Raw genomic sequence first — 23,472 nt, forward strand, 5'->3', positions numbered from 1 at the left:
GCTATGCCTGGCTCAGATTTGAAAGGAACAAGATAGTCCTTACCTGCCATGGTGGTTATAGGGTGCTGAGGCCTTCATGTAAGTATCTGGTGGAGGCCCCACTGTGGCATTTGGTGGGGGGAAGAAGGCTGGATTGAGGTGAAGGGCAGGTGGGATGGCCCCAGGGGGGGGTACAGCCAGATGAGGAGGTAATCGAGGAGGAGGGGGCATGAGATGCTGGTAGTGGATGCCAGGAGGAGGAGGAGGGACCCCAAAGCTTGAGGAGAGAGGTGGTGGGGGTGGAATGGGGGGTGGGGGCAGACCCATCAGGGGAAGGGCTGAAGGAGGGCGATTAAAGTAGGGCAGCACACTGGGGGGCTTATCCACACGGGCAGATGAGGGCACAAGGTTCTCAGAGGGTGTGGCCCGTCCATCAGCAGAATCACTAGAATCTCGGGAGTGGGCCCGTGGAGGTATTCCTATGAAGAAAAAAGAATTACCGTTACTGCCCAAGTCTTAAACATAACCATGGGACAAGTTCATCCGTCACCAAGAGTCATCTGACACCACACTAAGGAAGGTGACAGGTGGCTGAGGAAGAAGGTAAAATCACCTACTGCCTCAGAAAGGTAAGAGGCAGCCTAGTTCAGACATAAACCCAGGAAGCAGTACCACCCTAAATTCTGTGTGCTAAAGAATTCTCTTTATCTAGAACTCTCAGTGCTTCACATTTAAATTATCCTTAAATTTGTTTTCTGTTTTTAAATGCAGAAGGTTCTTAATAACCCACGAGAAAAATGACAGTGCTGAAATATGTTCATTACTGTTTAGCTGGATTCAAGCAGATTAAAAATCTCATTTTCTCTGGTAGGAGTTCAGGGACTCTTTCCTTGGGCTTGTAATAGTTACCCTTTTCTATCCTGCTATCTATTTGAAATTTTCTCTTTGCCTTGGCACTTTGGCCAGTAAATTTGGAGGAAAGGAGGGACAGGCAGGGCATGAACAACACTTCTTCCATCCAAGTACCAAAACTGGTAACTGGGATGAGGAAGAGACACGGAACAAGAAGTGGAAGACTAGAAGTTAAATGAGAGAAAGTGGGAGATAAGCCAAAAAAGTGAAGTCGCTCAGTCGTGTCCCACTCTTTGCGACCCCATGGACTGTAGCCTACCAGGCTCCTCAGTCCATGGGATTTTCCAGGCAAGAATATTGGAGGGGGTTGCCATTTCCTGCTCCAGGGGATCTTCCCGACCCAGGGATCGAACTCAGGTCTCCCACATTGTAGGCAAACGCTTTACTGTCTGAGCTACCAGGGGTCATATGAGATCAGCCCATAGAATGAGCAGATGGCACACAGCTGACATCAGGGACTCCTTGCAAAAGCTTGGTACAAAATATGTCTGAAATCTGGGAAATTCCTACTATATTTCAACAGTCCAAACCCTCTACCCCACAGGGCAGCCTTCTAGGAACATGATCATGGTTCAGTGGTTATATCATTGTGCAAAATGGACTCAAAACATGTCTGCATACTGCTGGAAACATGGCTGTGATACCGTTGAGTCACTTGGGTTAAACTTGTTCCCTTTTTCCAATTTAATAGTCTACTCTCAGCCTGGCTGATATGAAATCCAACAGAAGAATGTGATCACATGGCCTTGGGAGTCTTGGATGTAAAACGATGCCATTAGGAGACAAGTGTGAAGAGGAGAAAAGAAGAGTGCTCCTTAAACAAAAACTTGTTAGTAAACCCTAACTCCCGATGAAAGCATTAAGTGGAATTAATCCCTTTGGCAACCACCTTGGTTTCTCTAATGTAGTATATCACCAGTGCCTACCCCAGCATTCTCGTGCTTTTCATGTCTCACACATATGGCAACTTGCTTCTTCCCTGAGTTCTCTCAAACTGAAGAAAGAATACTAGCAAGTGTAATCCCCTGAAAGTTAGCTACCTTCCCAGCTCCTGTTCCCACATCAGCAAAGGTTTTTTTCTTTTTTTTTTTGGTAGCTATGGCTACAAGTCCCAAGAGTAGCAACCATTTTTAAGCAGACTATGTCAACCAGCTGTACTGAGTGAATTAACAGGGTCCAATTATATCAACATGACAGAGCAGAAAAACAATTCAATCACCATCATCATTCCAGCAAAGAAAGGTAAAACCCAGGAGTAAACAGCCCAGTGGTGCTAGGACAATTAGGTGTTCAATATAAATGTAAAATTATACATCTTACGGAAGTCAGAAGAGGGCTGAATCATACAAAGACTCTGAAACAGAATGGACTCTGAAAATTCATGTTATCAAGGAAAAAAGTTGTGTCCTCTAATACAGAGCAATAGGAGCTCACAACACTTCCATCTAGGCTCTCAATCTAGTTATAAGAACATAGCTATTCCTATGCAAGAGTTAAGTGACCATATTTCCACCTTCAATCAATCTATCCAAGGTCCCAGTAGACTACTCAATCAACACAAGGCACTGTTTTGAGAAAAGGACTTAAGCAGTTACAGAAAGTAGGTAACAAAACTTTGCCATCACCCCCACTGTAGTAAGAGGCAAGTAATGGCAGTTGGCTGTTTCAGGCATGGCCTTGCAGGGTAGCTGCACCTTGTGAGGTCATGACAATCCAAAGCTGGTTCCCAGGTTTCACAGGTTCAGACACTGATTTTAACAGTGGCCCAGGGGTGACTGGACCCTAGGAGATTGATTCACACTATTCAAATTCACAAGAGACTGATTCTTAAACCAGAATGCCAATTTTGTGATTTACAATGAGAAATACAACTGCCAAGCAGACTGGAATACTCGTGTCACCTGGTCAGTGCATTCTCTTCCCAGTAGGAGACCCTAGTTGGGAAACCAAATTAGTATCAGAAGATGGCTTGGTGAGAACGGGGTCAGAATAAAGGGAATAACGTGAGCTTAAGGCATACCATCATCAGGCTAATGTGGCATGATGCAACATCCTTTACTAATGGGAAACACTTGCCAAGCAAACTAAAATAGCAGGTAATCAAAAGGGTACCCAACCCCCCTGGTCAATGCTGGAAAAACACTGTTAAATTTTTACTCTCCAGCATTTCTTTCAGTCGATTCCTTAAAGAGTACCTTCCAATGTATGTTTATAACAAGATTACAGCCATCTTTATGTAACCATATTTGTATTTTACTGTGGTTGTTTAGTATTTGATAGAGAAACATGTCTTACAAGTAAGTCCATTTGCTATATACTGATTTTTTAAATAGTAAACACATAATTCAGAGGTGACAGGAACTTTATACACTGTGTCCAGTTCAAATGGGGAAGTAGGCCCTAAACAGTAAAGTGACTTGCCCAAGGCCACATGAGTTAGCAGCAGAAATGCATAACCTGAACTACCTGACTCCTGGCACACAAGTCTCACTTTTAGCTCACCCACTGCCATGCTGCCACCCATAATCACTACCACCCTCCCTCAAACTCCTCCACAATGTAGACCAAGCCTACAGCACAGAAAACAAACCCACAAAATACCCCCTTTTCATACAGATGGTCTCCACGTACCCCCTCTTGGGACTCGGACGCACTCACGTTTCCGAGCCTGTGCCTCAAACTGTGACAGGTTCTGCCGGGTGGCCGGCCTCACATCCACTTTTTCTCCATTAAGAACTTTTCCTGGCAGAAGTTCCAATAATTTGTGGACAGAGTTTTCAGAGGCTACCACCACCTCAGCATACCTTGAGGAAGAAAAATTAAAAATGTGTGAGATCTACTAAACAATCAAGAGAGAAACACAGAAATTCTCTTCCACTTTTGGTAAAGCAAAGGATACCCTGCTTATATTATATATACAAAACTATCAACAACAAAAAGTGTCAGCCTAAAATGTTACCATTTATTTCAAATTAGAAACCAGCTTTCTTTGCCCTTCAATGGATGGATGTTCCCCTACCTCACAATGAGGTCCCCATTCTAAGGTGGTTTGTCAAAACCAAGGCAGTAAACTGGGCCAGGGTGGGAGGGATTAAATTACAGGGCCAAAGTAACAGTACAGATCTGTTATCCCAATGGTTACAAACTAAAAGGGGCTTCTTAAATCCAGACCTCACCCTTTAGACTGGCCATTTGCTCGATTCTCTGCAAATTTCAACTCCACCACATCATAGACTCCTATAGAGCGAATAACCTGGATCAGCTGCTGGTCTGTGGTCCACTGGGGCCGGCAAGATGGAAAAGGAAGAAATGTCAAGAGGTATACCCCCTCCCCCAGAATGTCCCAAACCCTTCCCCCAAACCTAGGAGTCTAGTCATAACCACGACCCCCCAAAGGAAACCCAGAAGGCCATCAGGATGTCAATGAGAGCAGGTTTTAATATTGTCCTCACCCAGACAGAACTGCAAACCACCCACCTCTGCCCCAATCCCCGTATCTGAAACTAAGAATATTAAAACCTATTTTAACTCTGACTGCCATGTGGATCATCAGTTCAAACACTGATTACTAGCAGCTTTTAGTTGGAGATCTGACAGGCCAGAGTTGATCACTGTCAACAACTTCCCCCTCAGTATATACAATTCTTAACTTGGAAAAAACCACCTCCCATCACCAGCCCCAAAACATGTCACACAATAACTTTTGCAAAACAACAATCACCACCTACCCCGAGTGTACTACAGCTATCAAGGTCTTTGCTCCCTCTCACCCATCATTATCACAGGACCATCTAATGACCACCAAGAGTTCAAGGTGTTCACTCTGAAATCTCATCCCACAGATGACCCTGGTAGACATAAAGCCCCAGGGTCAGGGGCGGTAACAAGATGGCAGAAAAAGCAACTACCCACTTAATCATTGCTTTCTTCGGCACCAGTACGTCCTCAGGATAGTTCTCTTTCAGAGATCAATCCAACCTGATCCCAGGAAAAAGAAATCCAACCCCATCAGAGCACAAAACAGTGCAACAGTGGTTTCTGAAAATGCCATCACCTCCCAGTGCTCTCCCTCCAGCCCACCCAAGCCTTTTTGGTTACCCATGCTCACCCAGGAGAAACTGCCCACATAGACAGCAGCTCGCCTATTGCGCAGGCCACTGTAGGTGTACAGAATTGCAGGGGTCTTGTTATTGGGCTTGGGAGATGGCTCCTGGCGAACAGGAGGAGGTGGCTCAGTGCTGCTGCTTCTGTCATCTGAGGGCTGTGAAGTGGCTGTCAACACGTCATCATACAGGTCAATCTGATCTGTGTTGTTGAATTCTGGGTCCTAAGAGATGAGGCATTGGCAAAGGTGGGTTTGAAAACCTTTCATTTTGTTCATTCTATTTTACTCGCATTTACTTACAATCCACAGTCAAATACTTTGTAAAACATACAAAAACTTCCTGTCATACTCAAAAAACTTCCCCATGTAAAACAATTTTAAAAATTATGTTTATGTAGGTGTTTCTCTTAAGACCCTATTAGGAGTCTGTAGTGTTTCTAGCTTTAATCAACCGTGAGACTCAAAATGTACAGGACAATTAAACAAGCACACTAAGAATGCACAGGGCTTCCCTGGTGGCTCAGTCAGTAAAGAATCCGCCTGCAACACATGGGAGAGCTGGGTTCAATTCCTGGGTTGGGAATATCCCCTGGAGGAGGGCATGGCAACCCATTCCAGTATTCTTGCCTAGAGAATCCCTAAGGACAGAAGAGCCTGTTGGACTGCAGTCCATGGGGTTGCAAAGAGTCAGACACGACTGAGAGACTAAGCACAGCACAGCAAGAATGCACAGAGATACATCTGCTATTGTTATCAGGAAGCCAGCTTCCCAAGACCACATTTATACCAATGAAATTTTCAACATCTTACACTATTTCCAAAATCAAGAGTTACACAAAACTTACTATTCTACTTAATAACGCTCTAAAGCTCACAGTATATAATCCCATCTTTCTATTAACCATCAAAAAATAAATAAAATAAAAAGGAAGTGAATAATTGGGGGATTTTCCTTTATACGTTCTAGTGCATGACGTGCAGATCCAACACATTACCATGACGTTTATATAAGAAACATCTCTGAACAATACCAGAGATATCTAATGATATACAAAAGCAGTCAAAGTTTTCTAAAACATAAAGCTCAGGAAACAGAACAAGCACCCATATCATAAAGCTGTATTACACTAACCATTTAGAATATGAACGTGCATTCTGGAAGATAGGTGAGATACACTTTTTGTCTGTGTTATATATTACTGTTACAGACTGAATGTGGCCCCCCCGCGCCCCGCAACACACCTCCTTGAAGGGTTTCCCAGGTGGCACAGTGGTAAAGAATCTACCTGCCAATGCAGAAGACACAGACAGGTTCAATCCCTGGGTTGGGAAGATCCCTTGGAGGATGGCATGGCAACCGACTCCAGTATTCTTTCCTAGAGAGTCCCATGAACAGAGGAGTCCATAGGGTCACAAAGAGTCAGAAATGACTGAGCACACACACCCACATTGAAACACTGTTCCCCAGTGTGATGGTATTAGGAGGCGGGGCCTTTGAGAGGTAATTAAAATGAGATGAGGTCTTGAGGGTGGAGCCTATGAAATGTATTAGTGCCCTTGTAAGAATTAGAGCTTGCTTGCTCTGCTCTCCATCATGTGAGGATACAAGCTGGCAGAGGCTGCAACTGGAAGAGGCTGCTCACCAGAACACAAACCTGATCTCAGTCTTTTAGCCTCTGGAACTGTGAGAAATAAATTTGTTGTTTACAAGTCAGCCCATTTTTAGTATTATAGCAGACCAAGGTAACACATATCAAAACTCCTAAAATCATAAGAACTACTATTAAGGGAACTTAATGTTTCAGAGTTTTCAGTGTTATTATCTTAGAGAGGATCTTTTAAGGATCAGACAAGTTGTTTCCCCCCGCCACCCCCCAGGTAATAGTCTAAACATCCAAACAGTGCTAAAGATGAAACTGCCAAAAAACAGATACAAGGAGACATTGGAGTGTTTTAGGGACACTATAGCTCATTCATGTCATTGCTGTCTTTTAAAAATGGGAATAAAGATCCATACAAAGGGAATAAAAAAAGAACCTTATTTGGCAACTTGCTTAGTTCCTTGAAGGTGAATCATCTCTCCTAATGCACCTCAGGTGCGGAAGCTGCAGTAACTTTCTCCCTTCAAATCCATCACAAGAATTCCTGATTCTGGAGTGCAACTAGAGGACTCACTACAAAATACATTCTTAGACCTACATACCAACAGAAACTTTTGGAAACAATCTTATAGTTCTCAGTTTATCTGAAGTAAAAGGGAAGAACATCCACAGCAAGATAATGTAAATAACTTCAAATGTTACAGATACTGTTAAGAAGCCCAAAGGAAAAGAGCTTGAACCTTGTAAAAATCTCAGAAAGAGAAGAGCCTGAAAAAGAATCAGGGAGGTAAATAAACACAAGAAGACTATCTTAGGTAGTCAAATCTATAAATAAGGACCTTGCATAAAAAAAGATGAGTATGATGGGGAGCTGCTAACACTGGAGAGTACAGGGTGGATAATGAATTTAAAAGGTGAAGAAAGTCACAGCTAGTAACTCAATATTTTGTGTGTAAAATATTTGACAGTCTAAGTCTCAAACAATCATAACTCTAGACAAATCATTTATTTATTCATGCACTACATATGACTTGCTCTTATAGTTCAAGGTGTAGAAAAGACCTAGAAACCACTTGATCCTCTTCAATCCTCTAACCCTAAAACAACACTACTTCAAACCAGGATAACTTTTTTTTTTTTTATAATTAATCAAGGATTGTGAAACGGAACTTAAATAAGGAAACTCACAATCTTGTACGGTCAGTGGAACCAAAGTGGCATTCTTTCCATGATCTATGATTCAGAGATGCATGTTGAAACGTTTTAATACAAAGACTATTGCTGATAACTGAGTAGTTAACATGCAGACATGGGCAGCTCAGAGATCAAAGGTATCACCAGGAAATTTCCCATACCGTAAGCCTCAGTGAACAATCTACTCTTTCGGGGTTCCTTAGAGAATATGACAGTCCCAATCCCAGAAGACTCTGGTGTATGGATTATTTTACCACTTTAAGAAATACAAAAGGATTCAAGGAATGCAAAATTGTCACAAGATTCAAATGGTCTCTCTGGGCCACAGAACCTCAGTTCAAAGAATTTTGGAGGAACTGTTCTGATGCATATGGCAGACCTATTGAGGATTCTGTTGAAGATTTTGTTGAAGAAATAATGTTATCAAGATGTATTTGCATCTAAATCTTCTAGCAACATCAAGGGGCTAAGACAAGAAAAGAGGTAAGGACCTGAGGTTTTTCTGATTACCAAGTGAGCTGATTATTTATGCAGCTAAAGCAAAATCTAATTCTACAAATTAAGTGAAAAATACAGTATTTTACAGGCATTGGTGTTAAGGATTTCATTTCAAGGAGATTAGAAAAGATGTATTTAATACTAAATTAATACCAGAGAGAAGTTTCCATTTTATAGCAGAGGAATAGCTGTGATTGTCTCAGGAAGCTTCTTGGTTTACAAAAGAGAACTTGCACGATTTTGAATTTAAATAAGAACTTCCCCACCTGAATGCTCAATGTTCCTACTTGCCAGCCCTTTCCTGATATCTAAAGCGTTAGTTACTCAGTCATGTCTGACTCTTTTGTGACACCATGAACTTCAGCCAACCAGGCTCCTCTGTGCATGGAATTCTCCAGGCAAGAATACTGGAGTGGGTTTCCATTCCCTTCTCCAGGGGATCTTCTGACCCAGGGATCGAACCCAGGCCTCCTGCATTGCAGGCAGATTCTTTACTGTTTGAGCCACCAGGGAAGACACAGTAATAAAGCTTTTTCTTAAAGCAACCTATGTGACTTAATTTTCTTATAACTGTAACCAAAGCTCAATGCTCTTGGCTTTGTGATTACTATTTCCACAATTCTCACTTCACTCTCCTTCCCTATCACCGTCCGTTGCTGTTGACCACCAGGAATGGAACCTCTTGAGCACACAAATCCATCTTCCCCCTTTTATCTCACTAGTTCTAATACGATGCCTAGCAAACAGAAGTAGCTCAGTAACTATTTGCTGAGGAAACTGAGCATACTGTGCAAAGCGCCCGTCTCAGCACTAGAAACAGAAAAGAGACCAAACACTCAGCAGGGACGGCAGCTTTCAGTCACTTTCCGAGTTGCTCTCCTCAGCCTGAGAGAGACCCTAAGAACTCCAAGTTTCCCTCTGTAACAGGAGCGAAGCAGCTCTGCAAAAGACGATTTTGCAGCACACACTGTAACATATCTGGAGTCGGCACCACAGGGTTCCATCTAGGAACAGTGCTTATTTCCCCTGGGGAGCAAAGTACACATGACAAGGTTCTTGTGCAGGGAGGGGTAAGTTGGGGTGAATTAGTAACATTCCTGTAACATTCTAAAACACAATCTGTACTGTTGGCCTTCAATCTAAGCTTATGTCTAAGAATCCCAGTCAAACAGAGCTTTTACCACTTCTCCAGCAGCTTCCAAATTCTACTAAAACCAGCTTTGCTAAAATTAACTCATTTGTGGGGGGGAAAAGCACCCTTTCCTGACTTTCCCCAGGACATAAAACATTTAAAATCTATACTTTCTTCAACATAACCAAGTACCAAATTGTCGTTTCAGTACAAACATCTACTTGATTTCACACACAAAAAAGTCCTATTTAACTGAGGAGACCAGAGATCAAATTGTTGAGACCAACAACTCAGTGGATGAGACCTGTCTTGTCTATGACCAACAAGCTATACTGCTTAAGAGATTATGAAATCTCACTTCTCAGACCACATGTGGCTAGACCTGTGGTCTAGGACCCTGTTCTACCCATTTCCCAGAGTGAATCATCAGCAGTATTGTCATCAACCCACAGATAATGAAATTAAGGGGAAACGATGTTTTTAAAATTAATAATAGAAAAGAATTAAAGGAGACTTTTTTCTTGCTATCTTATATTTAAAAGAATAACATAAAAAGTAGTACGAGTCTTGATTCAAATATGAAAAATTCAGGAAAGTAAATAGTAACTAAATATGCTAAGTCTTTCTTTTTATCCATAAATAATTGACTTATTTGAAATTTAAAGAAAGATTTTCATGTATTTAAGTTAAGCAGCAGCCACATGTAGACAACTGCAGTTTGCCTGAGAAGACATGGGAAAATGATCAACTTTTGCCAAGTGAAAGAAACGGCACATAATGGCATATATAAACCTTGTCTGCTGCTTCACATCAGTCAGGGTCCATACTGTATAGCACATGGAACTCTGCTCAATGTTTTATGGCAGCCTGAATATGAGTGACGTTTGGCAGAGAACAGGTACATGTGTGGCTGAGTCCCTTCCCTATCACAACATTGTTAATAGGCTATACCCCAGTACAAAATAGAAGTTAAAAAAAAAAGTCAGGGTCCAATCAGAGCACTTTCCTTCTCTGCCGCTGCTGCTGCTAAGTCGCTGCAGTCGTGTCTGACTCTGTGCGACCCCATAGGTGGCAGCCCGCCAGGCTCCCCCATCCCTGGGATCATCCAGGCAAGAACACTGGAGGGGGTGCCAGTTCCTTCTCCAATGCGTGAAAGTGAAGTCGCTCAGTCGTGTCTGACTCTTAGCGACCCAGTGGACTGCAGCCTACCAGTACCAGGCTTCTCCATCCATCGAATTTTCCAGGCAAGAGTACTGGAGTGGGTTGTCATTGCCTTCTCCGCTTTCCTTCTCTAGCCTGATTTTGTTTTTTAAATCCTCTTTATAGGTCCTTACATATAGCCATTGAAAGATGAAAATGGGAAAAACCAGTTTACTCAAGAGAATAGTGCTGAAAATAATCCAGGCAGGATATTAAGTTTTAAATACAGACTTTGGAACATTCTTGAGATCTTTTCTGAATTGACCTGTATATGAGATGATTGTTTCAAGGGAGATCACTGTATAATTTTCTTGACATATCATAAAGAGATCAACAAACTGAACTCAAGAGTATGTGAGTGGGTCTCTATCTGCTTCTGAACTGGTTTGTCCAATACCTTTACCTCCTCCCACCAATTACATCATCAATAAAGTGTATTACTAAAAAACTAACATTAAAAAGCCTATGGACTACTCAAGACCAGAGTCAAGCTACTTCTGAAAGAAGGCAGGCTGAAAACAACTGGAAAACAACTAACATTAAAAGTTAAAGTTATCTTTCATACTTGCACTGCCTTATAGAGGGAAGGGGTACTACATTTCTCCAGCTGCCATTTGAGAGACTCTCAAAGGAACACGTATCAACATTGCCTTCGTAGATGCTACAGAACACCTAATTCTGATTTTTAAATGTGGCCAGTCTTCCAGGAGACTGACGTTCAACTCTGGCTTCCTGGAGGAGCAAGTTCCACAGGTTGATGATATACCACTCTATTAAACCTAATTTTTATTTGCTCTTAAATCAAAGGTTTTAAAATTAAGCCTGCAGGCTTTAGTTGACATAAAACGGAATAGGCATATGTCTTGAAAGTCTGTGCTAGAGGAAGATTTTAGATTTGACAGACGTGTGTTCAGGCCGAGCAAATCTTCAACCACTGACAGAGCTTGGGACCCCTGCAAGTTTGCTGCAAGAGATTCCTCGCCTGATACAGGAAAATCCCACTGTTCCCGAGGACTCCTCACCTGATTGAATTCTTCATCAGCGTATATATCAATCAAGTCAACTCCTTCTGACATGGCTTCGGAAGGAAGATCTCGCGCCCGGAGAACGGACAAGGCAAGAAAGATGCCACTGCGGTATCCAGAAAGAAGCAAGAGTTACAAGGCATAAGGGTCCCGGGCTGGAAGGAGGGCACTGGTTGCCAACCTCCCGTCTCCAGAGACGCAGCATCCCGGCAGTCCGAGCTCGGCCCCACCCGCTCCGCCCCGCCCCCGGCCTCGCGCCGCCCCTCGCTCTCCCAGGCCACCGGGGCTCGCGGGGCTCGCTGCCCATCACCCTCGGGCCCGACCGGAGCTGCGCCGCAGCTGCCCGTGGCGCGACGAGAAAGTCCAGGCCTCTGCTCCTACGGGCCCTCGGATGGCGCTGCGAAGAACGACCGCGGCGAAGCCCGCAGGCCCAGCCCGCCGCACCTGCCGAGGCCCCAAGCAGCCCGGGCTAGGAGTCCCTGCGGCTCCCGGAGCTCCAGCTACCTCCGCTCCCCACCCAGGCCTTAGTCCTCGCCCCCGGCTAGGCCCGCCCCGCTCCCTCCCCACAGACCCGGCCCGACGCCCTCGGCCCCCTCCCTCAAAGGCCCGCGCCTCCCGCCGCCCGCCAACTCCGGTTGTCGCAAACTCAACCGACCCCCTCCCCGCCTCAGCGCCGTCCCCGAGCCCTCTTCCGGCCCAGCCGGCCCCCGGCCGCGCGCCCCCGTTACCGGGAATATGGCGGCGGCGGCGGCGAGTCTGGACTAGGCCCGAAGCGCGCGAACCGCTCTCGGCCCCAGGTCCCGCCCCCCCCCCCCGCCGCCGGCGTCACACGCACAGCCACTTCCGCCATACGCGAGGACGCATCTTCCTGCTCAAGTCTTCGGCGCCGCTGTCTGAGGCCCTGGTGTTCGAAAGTATCCGGAAGTGGCTGGGCTGTAGGCCTTTGATGCGGGTCGGGAAAAATGGCGGTGGTCGCTGTCTTCCCGGCTCTTGCGCGGGTGAGGAGAATGGGGGCGGGGGGGGGGGGGGTTCTAGACTCCTGGGCAGGCCAGGGTGGGAACTGTGTCTCGTTTTCCTCTGAAGTTGTGGATACCTAGAGAAGCATCTATCTGTCTTACATAGCCCAGGCAAGGGCAGACCCAAGGAGAGGTTGATCTTGCAACGTAGGAGATTCAGGTTACATCCACCCTGGCCTGAGCCCGCTGTGTGCTTGTCTCGCAATATCGTTGAACCATCAGTCTTCGTGAGAGACCCAATTCAGATTTCACCTATTTGCAGGTGGTACTGGCCGGACAGCTTCTGGGCGCTTTTTGTCTCTGTTCTTAAGCCTCTCTGTTCTTTTTAAATCTTCTCTAGTGTCTGTCGTGATTTCACATGGTTTCATAAGATCTTTTTTCGTTTTGAATATAGGCTGTTAACACTGTAAATTTTTCTCTTAATACTGCTCTTTGCCAATTTCATGATTTTGTGATGTGTTTTTGTCTCCAGATATTTTCTGATTCCCTTTTGATTTCTCCTTTGACCCAGTTCAAGAGTGAGGGTGTTGTTCAATTTTCACTTATTTGTGAATTTTCCAGTTTTCTTTGTGCTCTTGATTTCTAGTTTTATTCTGTTGTGGTCAGAAAAGATGCCTTGTATGATTTCGATCTTTTTTGTTAAAACTCGTTTTGTAACCTAACATGCTCTCTGTCCTGGAGAATATTCTTAGAGTGCTTGAAAATAATGTGTATTCTGCTCCTGTTGGGTGGAATGTTCTGTGTATGTATGTTTGGCCCATTTGGCTTACAGTGTTGTTCCTGTCCTCTACTTCCTTACTGATCTTCTTTCTGGGTGTTCTATGCATATTGAAAGTGGCTTTTGAAATCCCCAACTATTGTGTTGCAATTTCTCCGTTCAGGTCTGTCAATATTTGCTTCATATATTTGGGTGTTCAGATGTTGGTTGTATGTATAATTGTTGTAGCTTTTTGGTGAGTTGACCCTTTCATCATTATTTCATGGCCTTTTAAAATCTCTTTTGATACTTTTGACTTAAAGTTGATTTTGTCTAGTGAAAGTAGGGCCATCTGTGCTCTCTTTTGGTTTCTATTTGCAGTGGAATGTGTTTCACACTTTCACTTTCAGCCTGCATCTAAAATGAGTTTCTTGTAAGGCATATAGTTGGATTTTGTGGGTTTTTAAAAATCCCTTCAGTCTCTGTGTGTCTTTTGATTGGGGAGTTTAATCTGTTTACCTTTAAAATATTACTGATAGAGAAGGACCTAGAGTTGCCATTCTGTTCATTGTTTTCTATTTTGTAGCTTTGTGTCCTTTTCCTCTCTTGCTGTCATCTTCTGTGTTTTATTGATATTTTTCTATAGACATGCTGTGATTCCTTTCTCATTTCTATTGTGTATAAATGTTTCCTTTGTGGTTACCATAGGGCTTGCATTAAGCATTTTATAATGTATTTTAAGCTGATAATAGCTTCAGTCTCATCCGAAAACTTCTCTTTTACTACTCCCACCTTATGTTATTGATATTACAATGACCTTTTATTCTGTATCCACTAGTATATTTTATAGCTTTTTTTAAATGTCTTTAACTTTTAAGTCAGAATTAAATGTGATTTACCTACCATCATTGCAGTGTTACAGTAGCCTGTGTTTGTCATAATTTACTTTTACCAGTGAGCTTTATGCTTTCGTATGCTTTTGTGTTATTATCTACTGTCCTTTGGCTCCTTTTTGTTTGTTCAGTCGCTCAGTGTCCATCTCTTTGTGACCACATGGACTGCAACAAGCCAGGCTTCCCTGTTAATCACCAGCTCGCAGAGCTTGCTCAAACTCATGTCCATTGACTCGGTGATGCCATTCAACCATCTTATCCTCTGTTGCCCCTTCTCCTCCTGCCTTCAAACTTTCCCAGCATCAGGGCCTTTTCTAATAAGTCAGTTCTTCACATCAGGTGAGCTTCAGCATCAGTTCTTCCCTGAATATTCAGGATTGATTTCCTTTAGGATTGACTGATTGGATCTCCTTGCTGTCCAAGGGACTCTCAAGAGTCTTCTCCAACACCACAGTTCAAAAGCATCAATTTTTCGGCGCTCAGCTTTCTTTATGGTCCAACTCTCACGTCCATACATGACTACTGGAAAAACCATAACTTTGATTATACAGACCTTTGTTGGCAAAGTAATGTCTCTGCTTTTTAATATGCTGTCTAGGTTTGTCATAGCTTTTCTTCCAAGGAGCAAGCGTCTTAATTTCATGGCTGCACTCACCATCTGCAGTGATTTTGGAGCCCAGAAAGAAGTCTGTCACTGTTTCCATTGTTTCCCCATGTGTTTGCCATGAAGTGATGGGACTGGATGCCATGATCTTAGTTTTTTTAAAAAGAATGTTGAACTTTAAACCAGCTTTTTCATGCTCTTCTTTCACTTTCATCAAGAGGCTCTTTAGTTCCTCTTCACTTTCTGCCATAAGGATAATGTCATCTGCTGCTTCAATTTGGATGTCCATTTCTTTCCCCCAGTTTGGGAAGTTTTGAGCCATTTTTCCTTCAAGTACTCTTCCCGCCCCTTTCTCTTTTCTCCTCCTGGGACTCCCATAGTATTTATATTGGTCAGGTTGGTGATGTCTCACAAGCTTATCTCACTCATTTGTTTTTCATTTTCTTCCTCTGAATGAGTAGTCTCAAGTAAACTATGTTCACTGATTTTTTTTCTGGTTGATCAAGTATGCTGCTTAAGTTCTGTGGTGAATTTTTCAAAAATTGTTATTCTTTAGTTCCAATTTAAAAACATTTTTTTTTCTATCAGTATTCTCATTTTGCTTATGTGTTGTTTTCCTCAGCTCACTGAACATCTTGATGACAACTTTTTTTGAGTTATTTGTCAGGTAATTCATATATGTCTGTTTCCAGGATTGGTTGCTGGAAGTTTATTTTGTATCTTTGGTTAGGCCTTGTTTTGCTCTTTCTCATGCACCTTGGAGCTTTGTGCTTAGATCCATGCATTTGAAAAAGTAACCACCTCCCAGTCTTTTCTTTGTACAAGATCTTTTGCATCAGTTCTGCCAGAGAATCTTGGGGTCTCTCAAACTTTTTGTACGGAAATGTCTTCTCTAGACTTGTACATGTAAATTCCCAACCAAAGGGATTTGCTGGCTTTTTTCAAGTGCTCATAACCTCTGGCTCCCTCTTGTGTCTGTTTATGGCACTGCAGGTTCTCTGTAGCTGCCGCAAGCTTCCCAACTCTTCTCAGCCCATTCCAGTCTTCTAGAGTACCCCAGGTCCCGTGAGTGCTGCAGGTTGGCCAAGACGGAAATTAGTCTCTTGTACAGCTCCTTGGAAAGCAGGAGTTTGGGGTGCATGCTCCTTTTTCTTTCTGTTGGCCTCTGTCTGCTGTACCATGGGTCCTCAGAGCAGCAGCAAGCCATCCAGCTCTTTTTGTTTGCAGAGACCCCCAGATATCTAGAGTATACTGGGTTCTGTTAGTGCTCTGAGACAGGCAAAAAAGAAAACTTTCTTTCAGGCAGCTACCCAAAAAGTTGGAACATTGGACACACATGCCAAGTCTTCCCCCAGGGAAAAGCCAAGAACTGGAGATTTTCTTCTGCTAGTTTTGTCCTGAGCCACAGGTAGGGGCGATGGCAAGTAAGCGTGTGCTAGTCCAAACCCTCACCTAGTTCTCAGCAGCCCCCAACCTGGCACCTTTTCTGTCACACTTCAATTCAAACAAGACGGAAACTAGTCACCCAGGCCTCCCCGTGAAAGGCCGTGTGTTGGACGTCTGTTTCAGTCTTTCCCTCCCCAGAGAGAAGCCGGTGGCTGAGAATTTTCTCCAGTTGCACTGGGCTGAGCCAGGGGCAGGGACTGTGGTGAATGAGGCCCATGAATTTTCTAGCTGTGATGCAGCTGTTTTTGTGCTCACCTAGGGTTCAGGAGAAGACAATGGCACCCCACTTCAGTACTCTTGCCTGGAAAATCCCGTGGATGGAAGAGCCTGGTAGGCTGCAGTCCATGGGGTCGCTAAGAGTCAGACATGACTGAGTGACTTCACTTTCACTTTTCACTTTCGTGCATTGGAGAAGGAAATGGCAACCCACTCCAGTGTTCTTGCCTGGAGAATCCCAGGGACGGGGGAGCCTGGTGGGCTGCTGTCTATGGGGTCGCACAGAGTCAGACACGACTGAAGCGACTTAGCAGCAGCAGCAGCCACAGCAGGGTTCAGGAGCCTCTTAGCTGGTTTCTGGATTTCTTATAAAGGAAACTGGTCCATGTGTTGGGAGTTGGTGTCTCCACAGGAGAAGGAAAGTGTGGGGCTTCCTGTTAACACCATCTTGCTGACGTCACCGCCTTCTCATTGCATCTTGATAGTTTTTGCCCTTCTCTATATCGGGAAACTTTGGGGAGTTAGGGACCCTGCCATCACTGTATGCTCAGATTTTAACACAAGCAGGTGACTAGAATGCAGACCATATTGTGAGAATTTGAAGGGAATGCAAGGGAAGAAGAAAATATTTCCATTGGAGACTTTCTGGGAAGGCACTGGTTAAGAACATATTTGCAGTCAGAGTTGGGTTCCAACCCTCAGGAATTATTCTTAATAATTGGGTGATCTTGGTGAGTCATTTAACCTCTCTGAGTCTCAGCTTCCTAAGCTGTAAAGTGGGGACAGTGTCAGCATAATTTCTTTTTTTTTAAATTGAGGTGTAGTTGACTTACAATATTTTATAAATTTCAGATATATAACAGTTCATAGTTTTTAAAGATTAAATTCCGTCTATACTTATTATAAAGTCAATGTAACTTCTTAAGGTCTAAAGGAGACAAGATGCATTTTGCACCTGGTTTATGTGCTGAGTGAATGACAGGGATGGTCATCCTTGTTAAAAAGGTGTTTATGAGAGGCAGTTCCTTGGTAGTCCAGTGGTTAGACTTGGGCTTTCACTGCGACGGACCTGGGTTCAATCTGTGGTTGGGGAGCTTAAGATCCTGCACGCCTTGGCCAAAAAGAAAAAAAAAAAGATGTTTGTGGCTTTTTTGTTTCAGATGCTTGCTGTGTCAAGGCGCCGCCTAGTGTCTCCTTCACTCAGCATGACATCATGCAGACGCTGCTACAGAGGTGACAGCCCAACAGATTCCCAGAAGGATATGATTGAAATCCCTTTGCCTCCCTGGCAGGAGCGAACTGATGAATCCATAGAAACCAAACGAGCCCGGCTGCTCTATGAGAGCAGAAAGAGGGGAATGCTGGAAAACTGCATCCTGCTTAGGTAGGGGAAGAGGAGAATGGGGGTTGCTTCTCTCTGGCTAGAGACAGCCTTTTCACCTTTGTCTTTCTTGACTCTAGCCTCTTCGCTAAGGAACATCTGCAACACATGACAGAGAAACAGCTGAACCTCTACGATCGCCTGATTAATGAACCCAGTAACGACTGGGATATTTACTACTGGGCTACAGGTACTAGGCATGATAAGCAGCATAAGGTGAAAAACGGGATGATGTGGGCTGATTTAGTCTGGAAAGGTATCATGGGCAGTTTGTTTTTCTTTTATAGATACTCAACCCAACCTCTCTTCAGATTTTTCCAAAATGTGCAAAATTTGTCTTACAAGTTAAGGTCCTTTGTTTGCAAGCAATAGAAACTGATTGCGTCTAACTTAAGCAAAAAGAGAATTTAGTGAAATTCTCTAAGGCTAAGAGTATAGGAAACTCTTAGCATCAAAGGGAAAGTTGAAGAAACACCAGGGCAGGAATGAAGTGGAACAAGACTGTTCCGGCTGCCTAGCATGAAGTCCTTGGGAGTCTCTCTCTTGACGCCAGCTTTGTGAGGAATGAATTCTCACTGTGTATAGTTAGGGTTAGCTTTGGCTGTGAGTAAAAGAACCCCAAAACAACAGTGGCTTAAGGAAGACAGAACTGTGTTTTTCTTTCTCATAACAGAAGTTCAGAGTTAGGCCCTCCAGAACGCACAGAGGGGTTTCAGAGTCATTAAGGCCAGATTCCTCTTGACTTGTTCCTTCACCCTCCCCCGTGTTGGCTACCTCATGACCTCAAGATGGCTGTCGAGGCTCTATCTGTCATGTCTATATTTCAGCCAGGGAAAAAGAGTAAGAGAGCACACTCCATTTTTTAATGGACCCTTCTCAAGAAATTATACACCATATTTCCACTTAGTTTCCACAGGGCTTGTACACAGGGGAGTGGGAAATATTCAGGGCCAACCTGGAAGTCTTTTAATGTATCTTTGTCTTTATATTGAAGTTGAGCTTCTTATAGATAGCTTATATTGTCATTCTTTTTAATCTGATCTTATGTCTTTTCATTGGTGTGTTTTGGCCATTTGCATATAACTACCAGTGTGATTGAATTAAAACTTACCATCTTTTTGTTGTTGTTGTTTTCTATTTCTACTGTTTTTTGTTCTCTTCCCCCTCTACTTCTGTGGATTTTGAGTATTTAAAATTTCATTTTATCTCCACCATTGGTTTCTTATATCTCTTTATAATTTTTTTAGTGATTGCCCTAGGGTTTACAGTATACATGCATACATGTGTGCTTAGTCATATCTGACTCTTTGAGACCCAGTGGACTGTAACCCACCAGACTCCTCTGTCCATGTGATTTCCCAGGCAAGAATACTGGAGTGGGTTGCCACTTGCTTCTCCAGGCATCTTTCTGACCCAGGTATTGAACCCACGCCTTCTGCACTGGCAGGTGGATCCTTTACCACGGAGCCACCAGGGCAGCACGTCTCACCATGTGCGCTTCCCTGTGTTTCTGTGCCCCGAAAGGGCTGTCCGTGGTGTTGCCCTCCCCCAGAGGCAGAAACCTACTGATTTCCAGATGGTGCTTGTTAGTTTGGGGACGGGAGATGGGGAGGGTGTTCTCTGTTGTCCTGGTCCAGCTTCCGACCCTGTGACCATGCGTCATGGTGGAGGGTCTTTTTTCAGTGATCCTGCTGGTCCCACAGGGGTAGAGGATTTTCCACTAACCCAAGCGGGTCCTCACATGTGCCCTGTAGGAGACAGGACTCACTGACCTATTCACAGACCCTTGAAGCTTTTGTTCTGTAGAGAAGAAGGACTAGGCTGGGGTTTATGCTTTTGGGGGGTGGGGGCTGTGTTTTTCTGCTCCCCTACTCCTGGCCTCCATTGCTGAGGGAGGCTTTCTGCAGCCTCCTGCTCTGGACCCTGTCTTCATTGTGAGCATACTCAGTGAGGGGTTGTTGAGAAGAACCTGCCCCCTGGGGCAGATTCCCCTTGTGTCTGTGGCTCCCAGAGATTTTACACTCATGCTCACCTACACTTGGCTTTCAGCAGTTGATGAACAATTTTAGCTAAATTCTTGCCTGTTTGTATGGTGCCCAGTGCCCCTTCTTCCTGTGCCCTATCTCAAGTGAGCATGTGTGTTCATGTCCATTTTCTCCTTTGAGGGGCCTTTCTTTCCTTATGTTTTATTTTCTTTGGGTGCCTGTGACCTCAGCTCTCTAATGACTTCAAAAAAGTTATGATGTTTCTAGTTTATCTGACTTTTTCTTCTTGGGATGAATGGGGTGTTCTGTCCAGTTTTCAGCATTCTAGGGGGAAACTGAAATCGCCTCGATCTTACTCTGATGGTCACACAAAACAACAGACGCCAGGCCCACCAGATGCCAGCTGTGTGCCGAATGAGGGAAAATCAGACTTTGTTTTGAGGAATGCCCTCTCCTGACGTTGTGTTTAGTGTTGCTAGGAGGGTAATTCCAAAGCTTAGTACCCAAGCTTTCCCAATGGGAGGCTTTGCTTAAGTGAGAGACTTGGGGGTGGAAAGAAAGGCCGGAGGTGTGCAGCATCCGCCAGACTCCTGCTGCCCCGAGGCTAGCATCCCCTCCTGTCTGCTCTTGGTGCCTTTGTTGCCTCCATCCAAATCTGGTTCTACAGGTTCATGTCAGTTTTATGGGCCTCTGTTATAGCCTTCCAGTAAATTCTTTTATGTTTTGATTTTACTGGAGTTATCAGTTGCTTTCACTTAATATCCAAGGAATTTTGCCTCAGGAAATTAATAGGCTAGAAGGAAAAACACAGTATTCCAAAAACAACTGAAGTACCGAATGCAAAGCAAAACAGAACAGCCAAGGCTGGGCAGGCCAGGGGTCGGCTGTGTTTGTCAAATAATAAACGCTGGGCCAGATAATAAATGCTGTCGTCTTGTGGCCATATGGTCTCTGTGGCAACTGCTCAGCCCTGCCATCGTAGCGCAAAAGCAGCCACGGACAATATGTAAACAAGTGAGAGCAGCTGCTCCAATAGCACTCTTTACAAATACCAGCTGCCGGAGGTTGCCAGCCTGTGGTGCAGGCTGCGTGTATATCCAGAGAAAGAATGCAGCTGCTCTGTGTACCCACTGTGGTTTTAGGCCAAGCCAGAGTTTCAAGGTTTAAGGTCCTTATACCGTCGGGATTTTCCTTGAGGTCCAGTAACTAAGTCTCCGTGCTCCCCATGCAGGGGGCATGGATTCGATCCTTGGTCAGGGAACTGGATCCCACCTGCCGAAACAAAGATCGAAGATCCTGAGTGCTGCAACTAAGACCCCGTGCGGTCAAATAAATAAATAAATATTTAAAAAAAAAAAAAAGATCTTTCTATATCTTTCTATATCTGACAGTTGACTGACCAATGTAATTCTTTTTGCCCATCCTTACAGAAGCAAAACCAGCCCCAGAAATATTTGAAAACGAAGTCATGACCCTGCTGAGAGACTTTGCTAAGAACAAAAACAAAGAGCAGCGACTGCGGGCCCCGGATCTTGAATACCTCTTCGAAAAGCCACATTGAGCTACATGCTGCCATCTGCCTGGCCTCGGGGGCTCCACGGATGCTCATTGCCTGTGATGGGTACTGGCCTTGATGTCCTGCTTCTCCTTAGATGCTCAGCCCACCCAGACCTCTGGTCCTGCCTGCAGTGATGGACCCGCCTCTCTCCAAGGACATGTATATGTTCAGTGTGCCTTGTGCTAAGACCCTTTGGCTCCCATCTAAGCCTCAGAAGCAGTTTGTCCATGTTACTGTCGCTCGGGCCTGACTCTGTCTCTGGCTCCATAGGAGGAAGCACGGTGCCGGCTCGCTGCTTCAACCAGAAGTGTGCTCAGTGTGAAGAGGCAGCCAGCTGCCTGTGCTGTGTGGAAAGCTCCCCGGGTGAGCCAGGGCTTTGTCCCTGTGAAATCCCCCCTTCCAGCCTGGGTTGGTTCTTTCTGCCAGGGGAAGCTGGTCCAAGCCCCCTGAGTGGAACCCTTCAAAGGCCCCACAGGCAGAATGAGGGCAGTGGGCAGGAATGGTGTGGGCGTGCTGCTTAAGAGTCAGCATCCTCAGCAGATTTTCTCTAGAATGCTCATTTAATAAACTGAACGATAATTGTGTATATTAAAGAATATTTTAAAAAGGAAAATCACAACTCCTCAGACCTCACCCAATTATTTTAATTTTGTGTGTTCTCATGCAGGCAATATGTTTATAGAGTTTTACAAGGTCACAATCTCCAAGTATCAATTACAGCAAATATTTTCTGTATTTCTGCAGTCTCCACAATTACTTTAGTTGATAAACTCATAATGTGTAAGAAATACTATGTTAGGATGAATTAGCAAAATGTGTTTAGCTCCAGAACCAAAAGACTTCTGGTTGCTTGGAGGGTGGTTTTGTCTCGCTGGAGGAATTTTGCCCTCGGAGCTGTCATCCAGACAGAACAGATGTCACCCAGATTGGGCCAGGATACAGGTGTGAATCGGAGGAAACAGGCCAGACTTGCTAGGCAGGCGGTTGGTGAACAACAGAGATACACACAGGCAGGAAGTACCCGTTTGCAGCGTCGTGGAGCTTGGGGTTCCCATGGAACCTCTATGTGGTCCTGCCTGCCCTTCAGGGTCCTTGGCTGACGAGAGGAGAGGAGAGAACCAGCCTTTCGTTACTTATGATCTCAGTAGAGCTTCCCAGCTCTCTTGTAGAGAAGCGCTGTCATGCCTATTTTGCAGATGAGAAAGTGGGCTCTGAGAGAGTGGTCTGTCCCAGATCTAGTCGCTATAAGTCAGAAAGCCAAAATCTTGCTTAGTTCAGTCTGTCTCCAAAGTTCAGTTTGTCTCCAAAGCTCATGAACTTTCTGCCAGAACATGCTGCCTTAAGTGGTGGAAACTGTAGAGATCTTCGCTTTAAAAAGTATACCTGTGGCAGATTCATTTTGATATTTGGCAAAACTAATACAATTATGTAAAGTTTAAAAATAAAATTAAAAAAAAGTTATAGTGAAGAAAACAAAATAAAAAGTAAAAAAAGAAAAATAAAATAATAAAAAGTTATCGTGAAGAGACTTGACAGTTCTAAGCCATGACCTTTGTGTCATGTAGGGGACGAGGAGCTGTCAGGTGCTTCCCAAAATAAGCGCTCGGTCATCCAAGGTAGCTCTTGGAAGAAGCAGGGCTGGCAGTAGGTGCAAGTCAGATCCTGGCTCCACGACTGGGCGACTTCACTTTCACTTTTCACTTTCATGCATTGGAGAAGGAAATGGTAACCCACTCCACCCTTGCCTAGAGAATCCCAGGGACAGGGGAGTCTGGTGGGCTGCCGTCTGTGGGGTCGCACAGAGTCAGACATGACTGAAGCGACTTAGCAGCAGCAGCAGACCTTAGATGGGGCATATCTGTTGGGGTCACTACAGAGCCACCTCTGACCAGCACAGGCCGTCATCTGGGGGTCACATGCCCTGTCTCCTCAGCTCCAGGCAGGGCAGCAACTGGCACAAACCTCACTCATATTTTTAAACAGCCCTAGGGAAAGATTCCACTGTGCAAGTTGAGAGTTTACTTTTATCT

General features: G+C 44.4%; 4 protein-coding genes across 12 annotated transcripts in view; 3 read left to right on the top strand and 1 right to left on the bottom strand.

Annotated features, from left to right (window-relative positions):
• Positions 1-1,821, top strand: part of TMEM138 (transmembrane protein 138) — a 43,195-nt gene extending 41,374 nt beyond the window's left edge. For all 5 annotated transcript variants that reach the window (XM_070782608.1, XM_070782609.1, XM_070782611.1 and 2 more), the window contains one exon: positions 1,583-1,821. The gene's annotated coding sequence lies outside the window, so the exon portion shown is untranslated. The remainder of the gene's footprint in view (positions 1-1,582) is intronic.
• TMEM216 (transmembrane protein 216) overlaps positions 1-1,821 on the top strand; it is a 19,855-nt gene extending 18,034 nt beyond the window's left edge. The window contains exon 5 of the mRNA XM_019954750.2: positions 1,583-1,821. Within this exon, the coding sequence (XP_019810309.1) occupies positions 1,583-1,607 (25 nt within the window). The 3' untranslated portion in view covers positions 1,608-1,821. The remainder of the gene's footprint in view (positions 1-1,582) is intronic.
• CPSF7 (cleavage and polyadenylation specific factor 7) overlaps positions 1-12,454 on the bottom strand; it is a 22,794-nt gene extending 10,340 nt beyond the window's left edge. For 2 of the 4 annotated variants that reach the window (XM_019954745.2, XM_070782600.1), the window contains exons 1-6: positions 12,375-12,454; positions 11,644-11,752; positions 5,000-5,218; positions 4,068-4,171; positions 3,523-3,695; positions 44-458 (exon numbers count right to left, since the gene is read on the bottom strand). In XM_019954745.2, the coding sequence (XP_019810304.1) occupies positions 44-458; positions 3,523-3,695; positions 4,068-4,171; positions 5,000-5,218; positions 11,644-11,697 (965 nt within the window). In that variant the 5' untranslated portion in view covers positions 11,698-11,752; positions 12,375-12,454. Of the gene's footprint in view, positions 1-43; positions 459-3,522; positions 3,696-4,067; positions 4,172-4,999; positions 5,219-11,643; positions 11,753-12,301 lie in introns of all 4 variants that reach the window. The other 2 variants (XM_019954746.2, XM_019954747.2) reach the window with 2 other exon arrangements.
• A 32-nt stretch (positions 12,455-12,486) lies between these two features.
• On the top strand, positions 12,487-22,061 carry SDHAF2 (succinate dehydrogenase complex assembly factor 2). Of its 2 annotated transcripts, XM_070782615.1 has the most exons (5): positions 12,558-12,644; positions 16,159-16,264; positions 17,679-17,902; positions 17,980-18,089; positions 21,315-22,061. In XM_070782615.1, exons 3-5 carry the CDS (start codon positions 17,679-17,681, stop codon positions 21,443-21,445), a joined length of 465 nt encoding a protein of 154 aa, XP_070638716.1. In that variant the 5' UTR covers positions 12,558-12,644; positions 16,159-16,264; the 3' UTR covers positions 21,446-22,061. The 2 variants fall into 2 exon arrangements, with proteins under 2 accessions (XP_019810312.1, XP_070638716.1); XM_019954753.2 differs by lacking the exon at positions 16,159-16,264 and having other exon boundaries at positions 12,487-12,644.
• Positions 22,062-23,472: the final 1,411 nt, after the last annotated feature.

Source organism: Bos indicus, chromosome 29, assembly GCF_029378745.1.
Source record: "Bos indicus isolate NIAB-ARS_2022 breed Sahiwal x Tharparkar chromosome 29, NIAB-ARS_B.indTharparkar_mat_pri_1.0, whole genome shotgun sequence".
Classification (NCBI taxonomy): domain Eukaryota; kingdom Metazoa; phylum Chordata; class Mammalia; order Artiodactyla; family Bovidae; genus Bos; species Bos indicus.

Excerpts from the sequence above, each read along its gene's own strand:
- SDHAF2 (XM_019954753.2), top strand. The coding sequence starts at position 12,609 with ATGGCGGTGGTCGCTGTCTTCCCGGCTCTTGCGCGG. Across the intron at positions 17,903-17,979 it reads GAAAACTGCATCCTGCTTAG|CCTCTTCGCTAAGGAACATC; the intron begins GTAGGGGAAGAG and ends TCTTGACTCTAG. Across the intron at positions 18,090-21,314 it reads TATTTACTACTGGGCTACAG|AAGCAAAACCAGCCCCAGAA; the intron begins GTACTAGGCATG and ends CCATCCTTACAG.